At 31.1% G+C, this 13275-nt stretch overlaps 1 protein-coding gene across 1 annotated transcript; it reads left to right on the top strand.

Moving 5' to 3' along the window:
- Positions 1 to 1003: 1003 nt before the first annotated feature.
- LOC143595070 (glycolate oxidase 2-like) lies at positions 1004 to 3373 on the top strand. Its single transcript, XM_077074208.1, has 6 exons — positions 1004 to 1133; positions 1630 to 1821; positions 1899 to 1961; positions 2509 to 2578; positions 2661 to 2866; positions 3008 to 3373. Exons 2-6 carry the CDS (start codon positions 1813 to 1815, stop codon positions 3197 to 3199), a joined length of 540 nt encoding a protein of 179 aa, XP_076930323.1. The 5' UTR covers positions 1004 to 1133; positions 1630 to 1812; the 3' UTR covers positions 3200 to 3373.
- Positions 3374 to 13275: the final 9902 nt, after the last annotated feature.

Below are 13275 nucleotides of genomic sequence, written 5' to 3' on the forward strand. Positions count from 1 at the left end.
GATTTTTAGTTGAAAACAACTATTGTTATTAAAAACTAGATTTTCATCCCGGCGCGTTGCGCCGGGGCAGCTGTCAAAACCCATACGTTGAAACCCGGGCGTTGGTAAAACCTGAACGTTACGACGATGAGTCGACACGAGTTTGGTCAGTACCGGCTGCGCTCGTATAAAAAAACAAAATTTTTAAGATGATGTTTAGTTGGTTGGCAAACCCAGGAGGTGGTAAACCAAAGCGTTGTTGGTCCCGAGCATTGAGGCGGTAACTTACACGAACTTGGTCGGTTTTTGATTACGTACATTACGGTACCGGAACTAAAAAACGAAAAAAATAAAAAATTTGAGGTGGACCAACGGCAAATTTTTTATTTTTTGGGGGGGGGGGGGGGGGGGTCGGTCGGTAGCGTTGTCGGTCATGGGCTTTAAATAAAGCCGCGAGTATGCGCAAACTCGGCCTGTTTCTTTCAGATTTGTTATGGTACCGGAACTAAAAAAATTGACGTTTGATCAGTTTACATTACGTTTATTGTGGTAACTAAACTAAAAAAGTACAAAATTCACCGACCAATACGGTGCCGCCAAGTGACCCATTAAATAAAGCCACGAGTCTGCGCGAACTCGGCCGGTTTCTTTCAGATTTGTTATGGTACCGAAACTAAAAAAATTAATGCTTGATCAGTTTCTATTACGTTTATTGTGGTAACTAAACTAAAAAAAATACAAAATTAACCGACTAATCGGTGCCGCCAAGTGGCCCGATAAGCCACTTGCGGCACCAAACTTTGAAATTATATATAGTTATAATAAGCTGATTTTGGATAAGATTTAAATATTTAATAATATGCTAAGTTGACTGGGCATTTTGGATCGGGCATAACCCGTTCTACAACTTGGTTTGGGCCTGCTTTTGATCAAATAATAAGACGGACATAATATTATTGGGCTCAAGACACATAAAGGCAAGGCTTGGGCCTCGCTGGACCATTTAGGCTACTCTATTTTAAGTTTTACAACTGGGAAGCATACGTGCATGTGCTAATTCTTTGTCCACTTTTTAGACTTTGTCTTCATGGGCAACATCAAGTGTTGAGGAGGTTGCTTCAACTGGACCTGGAATCCGTTTCTTCCAGCTTTATGTGAGTATAAGTATAACTACTATTTCTAGCACAAAAATCAAATAACCGAAAAAATCGAATCAAAATTACTAACAGATTAATAAACTCGTGGTTCAGTTATGATCATTTTGATAATCGACTTTTATGGTTCGGTTTTGAAAAATGACATTAAAACCAAAATTTATATTTTTAACTTTTTTATAAACAATATATGTAGAAAAGGTTTTGTATAATTTTTATAAATGGCATAGTGATTTTCCCTTATTTTTTTTATAAATTAAAAAGATTTACTAATATTTTATGTCACGATATAATATTCGATTTATTAACCGAACCATCTTTTCTAATAACTGAAATAATGTAGCCGTTTTTAACTGAAATAGATCGGTTAGTTAAGTCTATACATATTCGGTTTTATCCCATAAACAAACCAACCAACTCGTTTATGCTCACCCTAAATTTTCACCATTTTTTTAGGTCCTAGTATACAACTTAACTTGGTTGATCCTGATATCAGGTCTACAGGGACAGGAATGTGGTTGCACAACTTGTGCAAAGAGCCGAAAGAGCTGGTTTCAAGGCTATTGCTCTTACTGTTGATACACCTAGGCTCGGGCGCCGTGAAGCTGACATCAAAAACAGGTTCACATTACCACCATTCTTGGCTTTGAAGAACTTTGAGGGTTTGGACCTTGGCAAGATGGATGAAGTAAGTCCAAACTACATATTATGAGACTCTTATATGTTAATCATGTTTCATTCATAATTTGTTACTTTTCAATGCAGGCTAATGATTCTGGGTTAGCTTCTTATGTTGCTGGTCAGATCGACCGCACCTTGAGCTGGAAGGTATATTTTTACGAACGTTTTATTCTTGATCTCACTAGGATGTCCACCAGCCAAGCTGAGCCTGAGATTGCCTAGCTAGGCTTGAGCTCAGCTCGTTTAAACTTATAAGATCTCAAGCTTGACTAGCGAGTAATTTATGAACCTCAGCTTGATTATTTGTTAATTAGTTTTTTTATAAATAAATATAATTATACGAGTAACTTTTATGTATAACATAATACATATATCCTTTAGTAACAATTTAATATACATAATAATAACAATTTAATATATATAAGAATAAGTATTATGTAAATGTGTGTTAATGTATACTCCGTATTTATTAACACACATATTAATTCACTTGAGCTTGAGTTTGATAAGTGAAGCATGTACTTAGACTCAATTAGTAAACGAGCTTATTTTTAGGCTTGAGCTCGGGCTTGTTTAAGCTCAGCTAGATATGAGCTTTTAGTGAGCCGATCTCGAGTGGTATACGCGTGACTTGTCTCGTTTACACCCCTAACGCCTTAAGTTAGTAACTTTTGTAGCTCGTGTGTGCTTGCAGGATGTGAAGTGGCTACAAACCATTACCTCAATGCCAATCCTCGTTAAGGGTGTGATCACTGCTGAGGACAGTAAGAACAATCATAACCCATGTAATTCTGTTTTATATGATATTTCGTTAAACTAATGCTTAGAATGCTGATCAATGTACAGCAAGGCTTGCTATTCAAGCTGGAGCAGCGGGTATTATTGTCTCGAACCATGGAGCCCGCCAGCTGGATTACGTTCCGGCTACGATCAGTGCTTTGGAAGAGGTCGTGAAAGCCGCACAAGGCCGTGTACCGGTGTTCCTGGACGGTGGTGTTCGCCGTGGAACTGATGTTTTCAAGGCGCTTGCTCTTGGAGCTTCTGGCATATTTGTAAGTAACTAAACATATCAAGTATTGTTTTGGCCCTCAAGTAAGCAACTTTAGTCAAATGATATGTCAAAGTGAATATATCTAAAAACTTCTAAATCATCTTGCAATCTTTAGTCTCTAACGATATTGTGCAATTTTCAGATCGGGCGACCTGTGGTGTTTTCACTGGCGGCTGAAGGTGAAGCTGGAGTGAGAAAAGTACTCCAGATGTTACGTGATGAATTCGAGCTAACCATGGCACTAAGCGGTTGCACCTCACTCAGAGAGATTACTCGTGACCACATTGTGACCGAGTGGGACAAGCCCCGAGCTCTCCCTGGACCACGTTTATGAGCAAAAACATGATACCGTTGCAAATAACTCGTCTTTTAATGGCAAAATATAAGGTATAGTCCTTGTGTTACGGTTGCAAAACTCATATTGTTTCCTTGTATAATGTTCGTTTCTGAACCGAATGCTAAGCTGTATGGATGTATAATTCTTAAATATTGTCCATTGCTTTATTTACATATATATGGTTAATTAGATACGTTCTATAGGTATCTAAAAGGTGTCATAAGTGAAGTTACACAAACTTATTCAAAACGCAAGAAATATGGGGATAGCCATTTAGGGTGTCTGCATATGGTAATTGAGAACCTTTCTTAGCCCTGCAAATGTAAATAGGGAGAACCTTTCACCACCCTACTACACGTTAGATGAACTTTATCTAGTCATGCTTAAATCTGAGCGTGACTTGCATTTTATAGCAAGAACCTGGAAAGTTTGCCAATAAGGATTTTGGTAATCTAAATTAGGAGTTTATATGGTTTTTAGACTTGGTTGTCAATCGGTTAGATTCAGAAGCTAGTTAGATGATAGAGCATACCAAATATGTAGTGGAAATGTGTTCGCCATGAAATGGGAACTATGTCATTCAAAGACAAACATTTTAACTAGATCTGAGTTGAAACTTGAGGTTATAGTCTTAGAGACAATAAGCAAAGTTAACTTATGAGTTAACTAAAAAACAAATCATGACAACCTTTCTCGTTGTAAGTTATCTTAATTGACTCAACAGTGTCAAAAACATGTTATGGAACCGATAACATGAGGGTTGATAAGAGATAAAGTCGTGTTTTTGTTATTGAAATTAAAGGCGGTTATTTTATTAAAAGAAAACGACAAGCAAGAAACTAACCGGAAAAAAATTGCAATTACAAATACATTAGAGGGAATTGTAACCACTTGATGCAATTCTGATTAATTTGTTTCCTCCTATTAACAATCCACAAGAAAGAGTAAAAGATAATGTCTTCAAAAAGCATATTCAGTGTTAGGCCTAAACAAAGTCTCACTCATAAACCACCATATCATCGACCAAGTAGTAAACAACACCTTTCTTTTGACTCTTCCTATGAACCCCATCCAACCCATATTAGCTGGAAGGTTTCTTAGAAACTGGAGACAAGATATTTCATCTAGAATCAACCGAAATCTATAGCATATCCGAACCACTTCATGATCACCAAGTAAATGCTCCATAGTCTCCAAATGGATAAATGCTCCATATATAGTCTCCATACATCTTTATTCAAGATTAACTTGAGTAGGTAACCGATACATTGATATCGTACACCCTAGTTTTTCATGCCTGAGCGTGCGACTTTAAATGCAACCGGAATAGTAGGAAAAAACTTAACAGTTGGATTTAAAGTATGATTTCATATTATAGGCAATACCCAAATAGTTTAATTACAAAACAAGATTTAACATCTTGAAAATACATCATGTTTCTTCAAAAACTCGTACAAGGGTTTATTTAAATATCGAGGGTCATGATATGTAGAAGTCTATGTCCATTCAATATATGTCCATTTATTCTTGAGCTTTATGACTCCATCATTCTAACCTTCTATACAATCACCTAAAAAATGCTTTTAAAAGAATGCGTCAGCATAAGTGTTGATGAATACTTATAATGATCATGATTGTTGGTGAATACAAATAATCGACACATTTTCATAATAGTATTTCATATCATATAATAATCAAAAACCTCTTGATCTTTATATGAAAAGTTTACAGATTGAGTAGACATATAATATGTATATACATATATCGAACCGAAAACCCTGAATAGACGCAACTCTCTTATAGTCATATGACATGTCCTGTTATATGTCATTGCATTCTATGATTCTAACCACAATAGCTCTCCTTCACCAAACTCTCTTAACTAAAAGTCCATGTTAAAAAGAAAGATAGCCTCTTCTTGAATGAAAGTATATCTTCAATGCCACCAATGAAACAAATGGGTAACACTATAAGCATTTGTTACACTCCGATCCCCTATGAATAATAAACATATGATTTAAGTTTATAATTACTATTATAATTATACAGTTAAATATAAAATTACAAATAATAACAACATGAACGTCTTTATCTTTCTCTATGAATGTTATCATTCCATCCAATAATATTAATGTGACGTTCTTAACCCTGTAGTGTGAGTGATCATAGATTCTTTACCAACTCTAGTGGTTTTATTCTCCACCTAGCTCATAAACGGTTGTAACATATCCAATATCGTAACAATAAACATGCTATCAAGTTGTTTATTGTAGTAAACGTGTGTATCTAACATATTTATACTTTCATTATATACATATATTCAAATGCCAAAATTAAGCATAGGTTGGGTACTATCAAGCACTAGACGGGTGCCCGCGCGATGCAGCCGGTGTTTGAACTTGTTAATCACGTACAAATATAAGTGTTTATGATTCGGTTAAAACCTTGAAATCGTTTAAATCGGTCATTGGTTTGACTTCTTTTTTTCTTTTTCTTTTTTACTTTCGGTTTGTTGGTTGGTTTCAAAATTTTCAAAACGTAGTGAACGGTTGGTTCGCGGTTTATATCGGCAACCTGCCATATGAAACCAGAAAAGACTGTAAATTAACCTAATTGCAATATGATTCATTTTGTAATCTTTGTTGTTTTTATTTCGCGTCCTAGATCTTCCATTAATATTTACCATTTATGTGGCTAAAATTATCATTTTTTTATTTATGATCATCTCAAGTATCATATTATGTTGGTTTTTAGTTAAAATTGATGGTACATTTAAATTATTAATTATAATAACTCAATTTATTATTAAAGTTTAAACTGTGAAACTAAACTGCAACCAGGCCGTTAGTAACGATTCGGTTTCAACTTTCAATGATTGAGTTTGGTTTTGGACGACAAAAAATCAGTATTAATGGTTGGACTCACAAGTTTAACTTAAAAACCATCAAAACCAACACTGAACACCCCTACTTAACATATGAATTTATTTAAATTGAAAAAAAAAATTACAACAATATCATATCCATATTAAAGATAATAAAATACCCATTTTTATGTTGCAATTTATTTATAAAAATATTAACATATGAAAAGGCTATAGTCGTTTAAAAATCATGGGTGAGAAGTTGGTTTACAAGTTAAATTAAAAACATAATATGGTTAAAGATAAGGGGCCAAACTTGTAAGTTGAATGGATTGTGTTTAAAATACATGTTTACTCTTACTAACACATGTACCTCATGCTTTAAGTGTTGTAAATTACTTAAAAATAAGTGTCTTAATTTGCCCTTGTTTGGTGTATTATATATAGTATAGATAAATACAAATATAAATGGGTTATCTTTGTTGAATTACAAAAACAACATTGCTAGAAAACATATTGAATGCACTATTCAAAAACTTCAAAGACATATATAGTATACTAAATTTGAGAACCTTCGTTGCATATATATAGATAAAAGTTTTATAAGAAACGTAGGAAGATGGAAAACGATATGGTGCTCATACGTTTGTATGGCATTTACATCAATTTGAAGTGAATTTAATAATTAAATATATATAATACATATTTTGAATTTAATGATTAAAACACCTTTACAAATTATATTGTTAGGCCATGAGCAGCGCTGTCAGAGAGCTCGATGATCATCGTGAACCCTGCAAGAGTTATAAAAATAGGTCTAAAAAATTTAACATAATTAATTAATTTGTTAATTATTTATTAAAGAAAGTACAGATAAGTTTGAATAGGTTAGTTTTGATATTGGGCGTGGTTTCACACTTTTATTTAATGAAGTTTAACCCAAAATTTAGCCACTTTTAATAAAAAAATTTGAAAGATAAGTGTAAAAAGGACTCAAGCCTGAGCGCTGCAGCTTTCATACTCACGTCTTACCACTACACCAAGTAGATTTTATATATGTCTTTACTAGTTTGAGGCCCGTGTATTACACGAGTAATTGTTGAAAATTTTAAACTTTGATTATTAAATGAAATACAGTCAACAAATTGATCATATATTGTTAATACAATTACAATTAAATTAAAATTACAGAAATTACATAACTAATATTACACATATATGTTACAAATAGGTAAAAACTTCCTTTTACACTACATTTGTGATTGTATTAGCAAGTATACATTTTTTTTTATCAAAAATCAAAATATTTAGTTTATGTTTGCTTGTAACTATTAATAAAGTAACATATAGATCTGCTTATAACTCTTGATATAACAATATATAGTTGTCCGTATAACAAAAAAAGGTCCTCCAAGTACTTACAACTCTAGATAAATGATAATATATATTCATGATACTAATAAAAAAATATTGATACACATAAAATGGGGAAGGTTCTTGTACATTTTGATCTTAACATGAGTACGTAGGAAATAATGCCAATTTATTTAAAAATACGAACGTAAGAAACAATACCAACTACAATACCAATCTACATAAACAATAACTTATAATAACAAAGAAAAGAACCTAAAAACTACAACAAAAGAATCAAAATCAAGAACAAAATAATAACAGCATATACCAGCAAATACTTATAACAGCAAAAGAAAGCATCTAACAATAACAACAAAATATAAATAAACAAATACTTATAACGTCTCATAATCGAAAATTAGCAAATACGAACAAAAAATAGCAGCAAACACCTATAAAAATAAACCTAATCATAACAACAAATTGGTTCTCACCGTTTTCATGTTAAGAATAAAATGTATTTGATCCTGTTTCCACATAAAATATCATAGCTTTTAATCAATTAATATGGTGTCATTTGAGAACATCTGCTCATGTTTATATAAAAACATGATTATCCCAAAAACAATATACGTGAACTTTGATGATATAATCATCCTTAGTATCTTTACAATTTGAAATTGATTGATTATGATAAATTTGTTGTTGTTATTAATATTCTGTGTATGACAAATTTTTAATTAACTTTATATTTTACAATTAAAAATTGTATAATCAACCAACATAACAACCGAAAATTTAAATATAACAAAATGATTTGTTTATTTCATATGAATGTAATTGCCAGGAAAATGAAAAATACATGTTTTTTAATTGCCAAAAACCATATACCTGAACTTTGATGGTATAATTATCCTTAATATCTTTACAATTTAAAAATGATTGATCATGATAAATTTATTGTCATTAATATTCTGTTTATAACAAATTTTTAATTGAGTTTATATTTTACAATTAAAAATTGTATAATCAAGCAACATAACAACCGAAAACTTAAATATAACAAAATGATTTGTTTATTTTATATGAATGTAATTGCCAGGAAAATAAAAAATACATACTAATATTAAAACCATGTTCAAATAATAGTGATTATTCTGAGTTAGAAGAATATTAGAAGTATTAGAAGATTTAAAGTTACATAAAGTGAAGGTAGTGATTCTTACTTATAATCGTTGAAAGTAGGGCCGTCACTTTTACCTATAACATGAAACCCAACCCAAGAAAAACCCGTGCCTGAACCAATCTAACCCGACCCGAGAAACTCGAACCCAATAAAATACTAACCAGAACATGAACCGAAGTAATTCGGGTTGCTTCTTGGGTCCGAATTCTAGGTTTCGGGTTAACTCGAAAATTTTTAGTTTTAAAATCATATGTATTTTTAGGTATCAAAGGCCTTAGCCACTGACGTTATCAGGATTTAGTCAAAGTCGATTGTTTCCACATATTATGAATCGAATGTTTATTGTTTATTATTTTGAATATAAACCATAATAAGCACTTTAATTAACACTAATCGTCTCTTGTCAATACATATGGAGATTACTTATTATATGTAGTAATGAATTTAGTTGGAATAAACCTAATTTTAATGCCATATATTGAAATGACTTAAAAGATATGAACCATATATGAAAATTGGTTGGAAAAAAAAGATGAAGAAGGCTATGGTATTGATAAGTAGCAAAAATGGTAGTTTTTTATTATAATAGATAGATAACACATACCCGAAAAATAAGTTAAGCAGATTAAAATTAATTTTAGATATTGATTAAAATTAAGTGATGACATTTATAATTTAAAATCACTTAAAAAAAGTATATTGAAAGTCACTTAAAATGATAGAAGGTTTGAATAACAAATAAGTGGGTGGGTAATGACCCATGTAGTATCCATATTTAAAAAAAATGGGTTAAAAAGTATGAGAATGGATGAGAGTGTGACAAGTGGCATATAGTAGTAGTTATGTATTAGAATAGTAAGATGTTGTTTTATAAATATATGTAATATATGCTTTATTGAAAAGATATACATATGAGCCTCTTGAGATTGTGAGCCTTACACGGTGGTCTACCTTGCACATGCTTTGGGTTAGGCTTGATCATGAAGTATACTCTAACCGCTCTTAAATTCACCTCCGTATCACTCATTTTCTCTCTTTTACTCCACAAGTCCAAATCACCCTAAAGAAATTATTTAACTTTCTTAACGCCCACCTCACCCACTTTCTTTAATAATAATATTAGACATTTAATTTAAAAAACAATGATAAATAATAAATAATAATATTAATATTTCATTAATCTCTCACGTTAAATAAAAGTTGATAATAAAATAAAATAAACACATAAAAAGACTTAAAATTTAAAGGAAATACAAATAAAATGCAACAGTGAATAGTATACATTTAATTTAAATTAAAACAAATGGTAAGATAAAAAGAATACAATTGTTTAACCTCCATCATCTCTCGTTAACCCCTTAAACCCATTTGCATTTTTAATGCCTTTTAACATCGTGGAGGAGTGGTCTAAAGTCCACTAACAATGTCCACATCAACTTAAAGTTTTGCAACGTGAAAGCACACCGAACAGCCAGTAACTTTAGCAGTTGAAAAAGTAAAGTAACTCAAGTTCTTAACAAATTTAGATATGAAGAATCAATTTGAATAAATATATCGGCTTAAGAAAGATAAGGAAATTTTACATGATTTGTAACAAACTAACAAATACCAATTAATTAAATAAGATACCAAACTTACAAAAGATGAAAAAAAAAAAAAACATGAGACGTGGCCAATTTAGGAATTAGAATGCCTCGTGTCTAGAATTCGAAGGAATCATCGTTTCTTTAAATAGAAATATGAGTGAACGAATAATAGACACTTCCATCATAGAAATAAACAATAACATTCAATAACTCTATATCTATCTATATCAATCTATAATAATATATATAAACGAAAACATAAAAATTCTACGTGTCGCGATGTGGTCGCTCTCCCCTTTTTTGGAGTCACCAGATTTGCTTGATTTTCAAATGGAGGCTTCTCATGCATTTGACCCGAATTCATGGTATGGGTCTTACCAAACCCAGATATACCTTAAACGAGTTATAACATCTAATTAAATTAAAAATTATTCTCACCAAATTATTGATGTAAAAATCCTATAAAATATGATATACTAAAAATTAATATCTTATTTGTGTTAAAAAAGATATATATATATATATATTATTTAAATTAAAAAACCAATTTTATAGTAAAAAAAATAAATGAGTCTTGGGTCTCATCAAACCATAAGTATATTATTAACTTTCATAAATATTATTTATAATTAAAAAACCAATTTTATAGTAAAAAAATAAAACGGGTCTTGGGTCTCATCAAGACCATATAACTTTTAAACCGGGTTATAACATCTCATTTGTTTGTGAAACAACTTATCATCAAACCATAAGTATATTATTAACTTTCATACAATAAAAAAAATATAAATTCAAAAAATAAATAAATATTATAACAAACAATATAAAACAACCCCCTTAATACGGGGGATAAAAACTAGTAATATATATAAACGAAAACATAAATATCCTATGTGTTGCGATGTAGTCGCTCCCCCTTTTTTGAAGTCACCAGATTTGCTTGATTTTTAAATGGAGGCTTCTCATGCATTTGACCCGAATTCACGGGTATGAGTCTTACCAAACCCAGATATTCCTTAAAAGGGTTATAACATCTCATTAAATTAAAAATTATTCTCACCAAATTATTGATGTGAAAATCCTATAAAATAGGATATACTAAAAATTATTATATGATTTTTTTTAAAATATTATTTATAATTAAGAAACAATTTTATAGTAAAAAAAACTAAGCGGGCCTTGGGTCTCACCAAACCAAGATAACTTTTAAACCGGGTTATAACATCTTAGTTATTTGTGAAACCCTTTTATCATATATTGCATTTCCTTACAATAAATAAAATTAAACTCTAAAAAAATATATAAATATTAAAAACGAATAATGTAAAACAGTCCCCGTAATACGATGGATAAAAACTAGTATTTCATATTTATTCTAATCGCCGGCTTTACTCTTTCAACTTGGTTGTACGTTGATTTCACAAAGAAATTGATGTCATCTGTTCGATAACTAGAGGTTTCATAGTATTAGAAGATATATATTTTTTATTCATCGTTATATCTATAGAAATCGGTGTCACCCGTTCAGTTTTAGAGGTTTCGAATCTAAAAACGTTGGTAATTTCGTACTTCGAGTCATAAGTCGGTGAACTTGAGGGATCAATATTAATAAGTAGTTCATATTTGGTTATGTTTTTAATTAAAATATGTTTCCTAATTGATTTGTAATTATAATCGGTATGTTTTGTTTTTGGAGTCACCAGATTTGCTTGATTTTTAAATGGAGGCTTCTCATGCATTTGACCCAAATTCACGGGCATGGGTCTTATCAAACCTATATATTTCTTAAACGTGTTATAAATCTCATTAAATTAAAAAATAATCTCACCATATATTTGATTTTAAAAATCCTATAAATAAAAATGTTGGTAATTTCGTACTTCGAGTTATAAGTTGGTGAACTTGAGGGATCAATATTAACAAGTAGTTCATAGTTGGTTATGTTTTTAATTAAAATATGTTTCCTAATTGATTTGTAATTATAATAGGTATGTTTTGGCTAGCAAGTTAAACCGAGATAAAGTTAGAAATTATAGAACACATAAAATGCAACCGAGTTAAGGTTTATCAAGAAAAACACGAGTTATGTGTAATAGGATATTTTGAATTAAATTTCCTCTATAATATATTAAGAGTTATTCAATATTTACTTCGTATGTGTTTACGATTTGGTGAGTCAAGTCGTCCTTGACACACATGACACATATTTCATTTATTCACATTCCTACTTTATAAAAACAAAACTAGTAATCGTACCCGCGCGTTGCGGCGAGCCAAGTTGATGCCATTTTAACGGTTTATTAGACACGTCCCTTGTTCTCGGTGTCGTACATACGCGTTTGAAGAAAACGTGACGTCTCGTTTAAAGGCTGGTAAAGGTTGCCAATCCAATGATGCATCCAGCCCTCAACTTTGAATACAACCATTATTTATGAAATCATCAACCTTACACCAAAAGCTTTAAACATCATCCCAAATATACAAATTACAAATTATATAAAAGATATGAATACCAATAGTTATGGGGTTGCGACGGATCAAATCATAGTTAACAAAGATATATAGTTAAATGCCATAATCTAAATTTTGACCAAGAGCCAATATTAATCAGTGAATCAATTTTTTCAATATGATTATCAGTTTACTTTAATAATCAGTTAACAACAAAGATATATAATCGTTTAATAGAATTTTTTCAATGGAATTTCCAGCTTCGTTTATAATTCGAAGTTTTTTAACACATAGAAATAATTAATTTACCCCTAAACATGTGATCAACGCTAAAACTATAAGGGTAAATTAGGTGACTGAATCACCAGATTATCATACAGTTATCAGAATTAACCCCAAACTTCAGGTTACTCCCAATACTAATGTTGACTATGTAAATGTTAAATATAGCCAAATGATCAAACATGCCAAAACCACTACCAGAATGTAACCTTATCTTTTTATTATTATCCTATTTATATGACCTTGCCTCTATTCCACCACCTGTACCACAACAACAGTCACAACTACAACCACAAAGGTAATCAGTTTAAAAATGAAGTTAAAATCCATATTCACAACTACACATAAA

This window comes from Bidens hawaiensis, unplaced genomic scaffold (assembly GCF_021521415.1).
Source record: "Bidens hawaiensis isolate Kalapana, Puna unplaced genomic scaffold, B.hawaiensis_p1.1 tig00044621_1, whole genome shotgun sequence".
Classification (NCBI taxonomy): Eukaryota; Viridiplantae; Streptophyta; class Magnoliopsida; order Asterales; family Asteraceae; genus Bidens; species Bidens hawaiensis.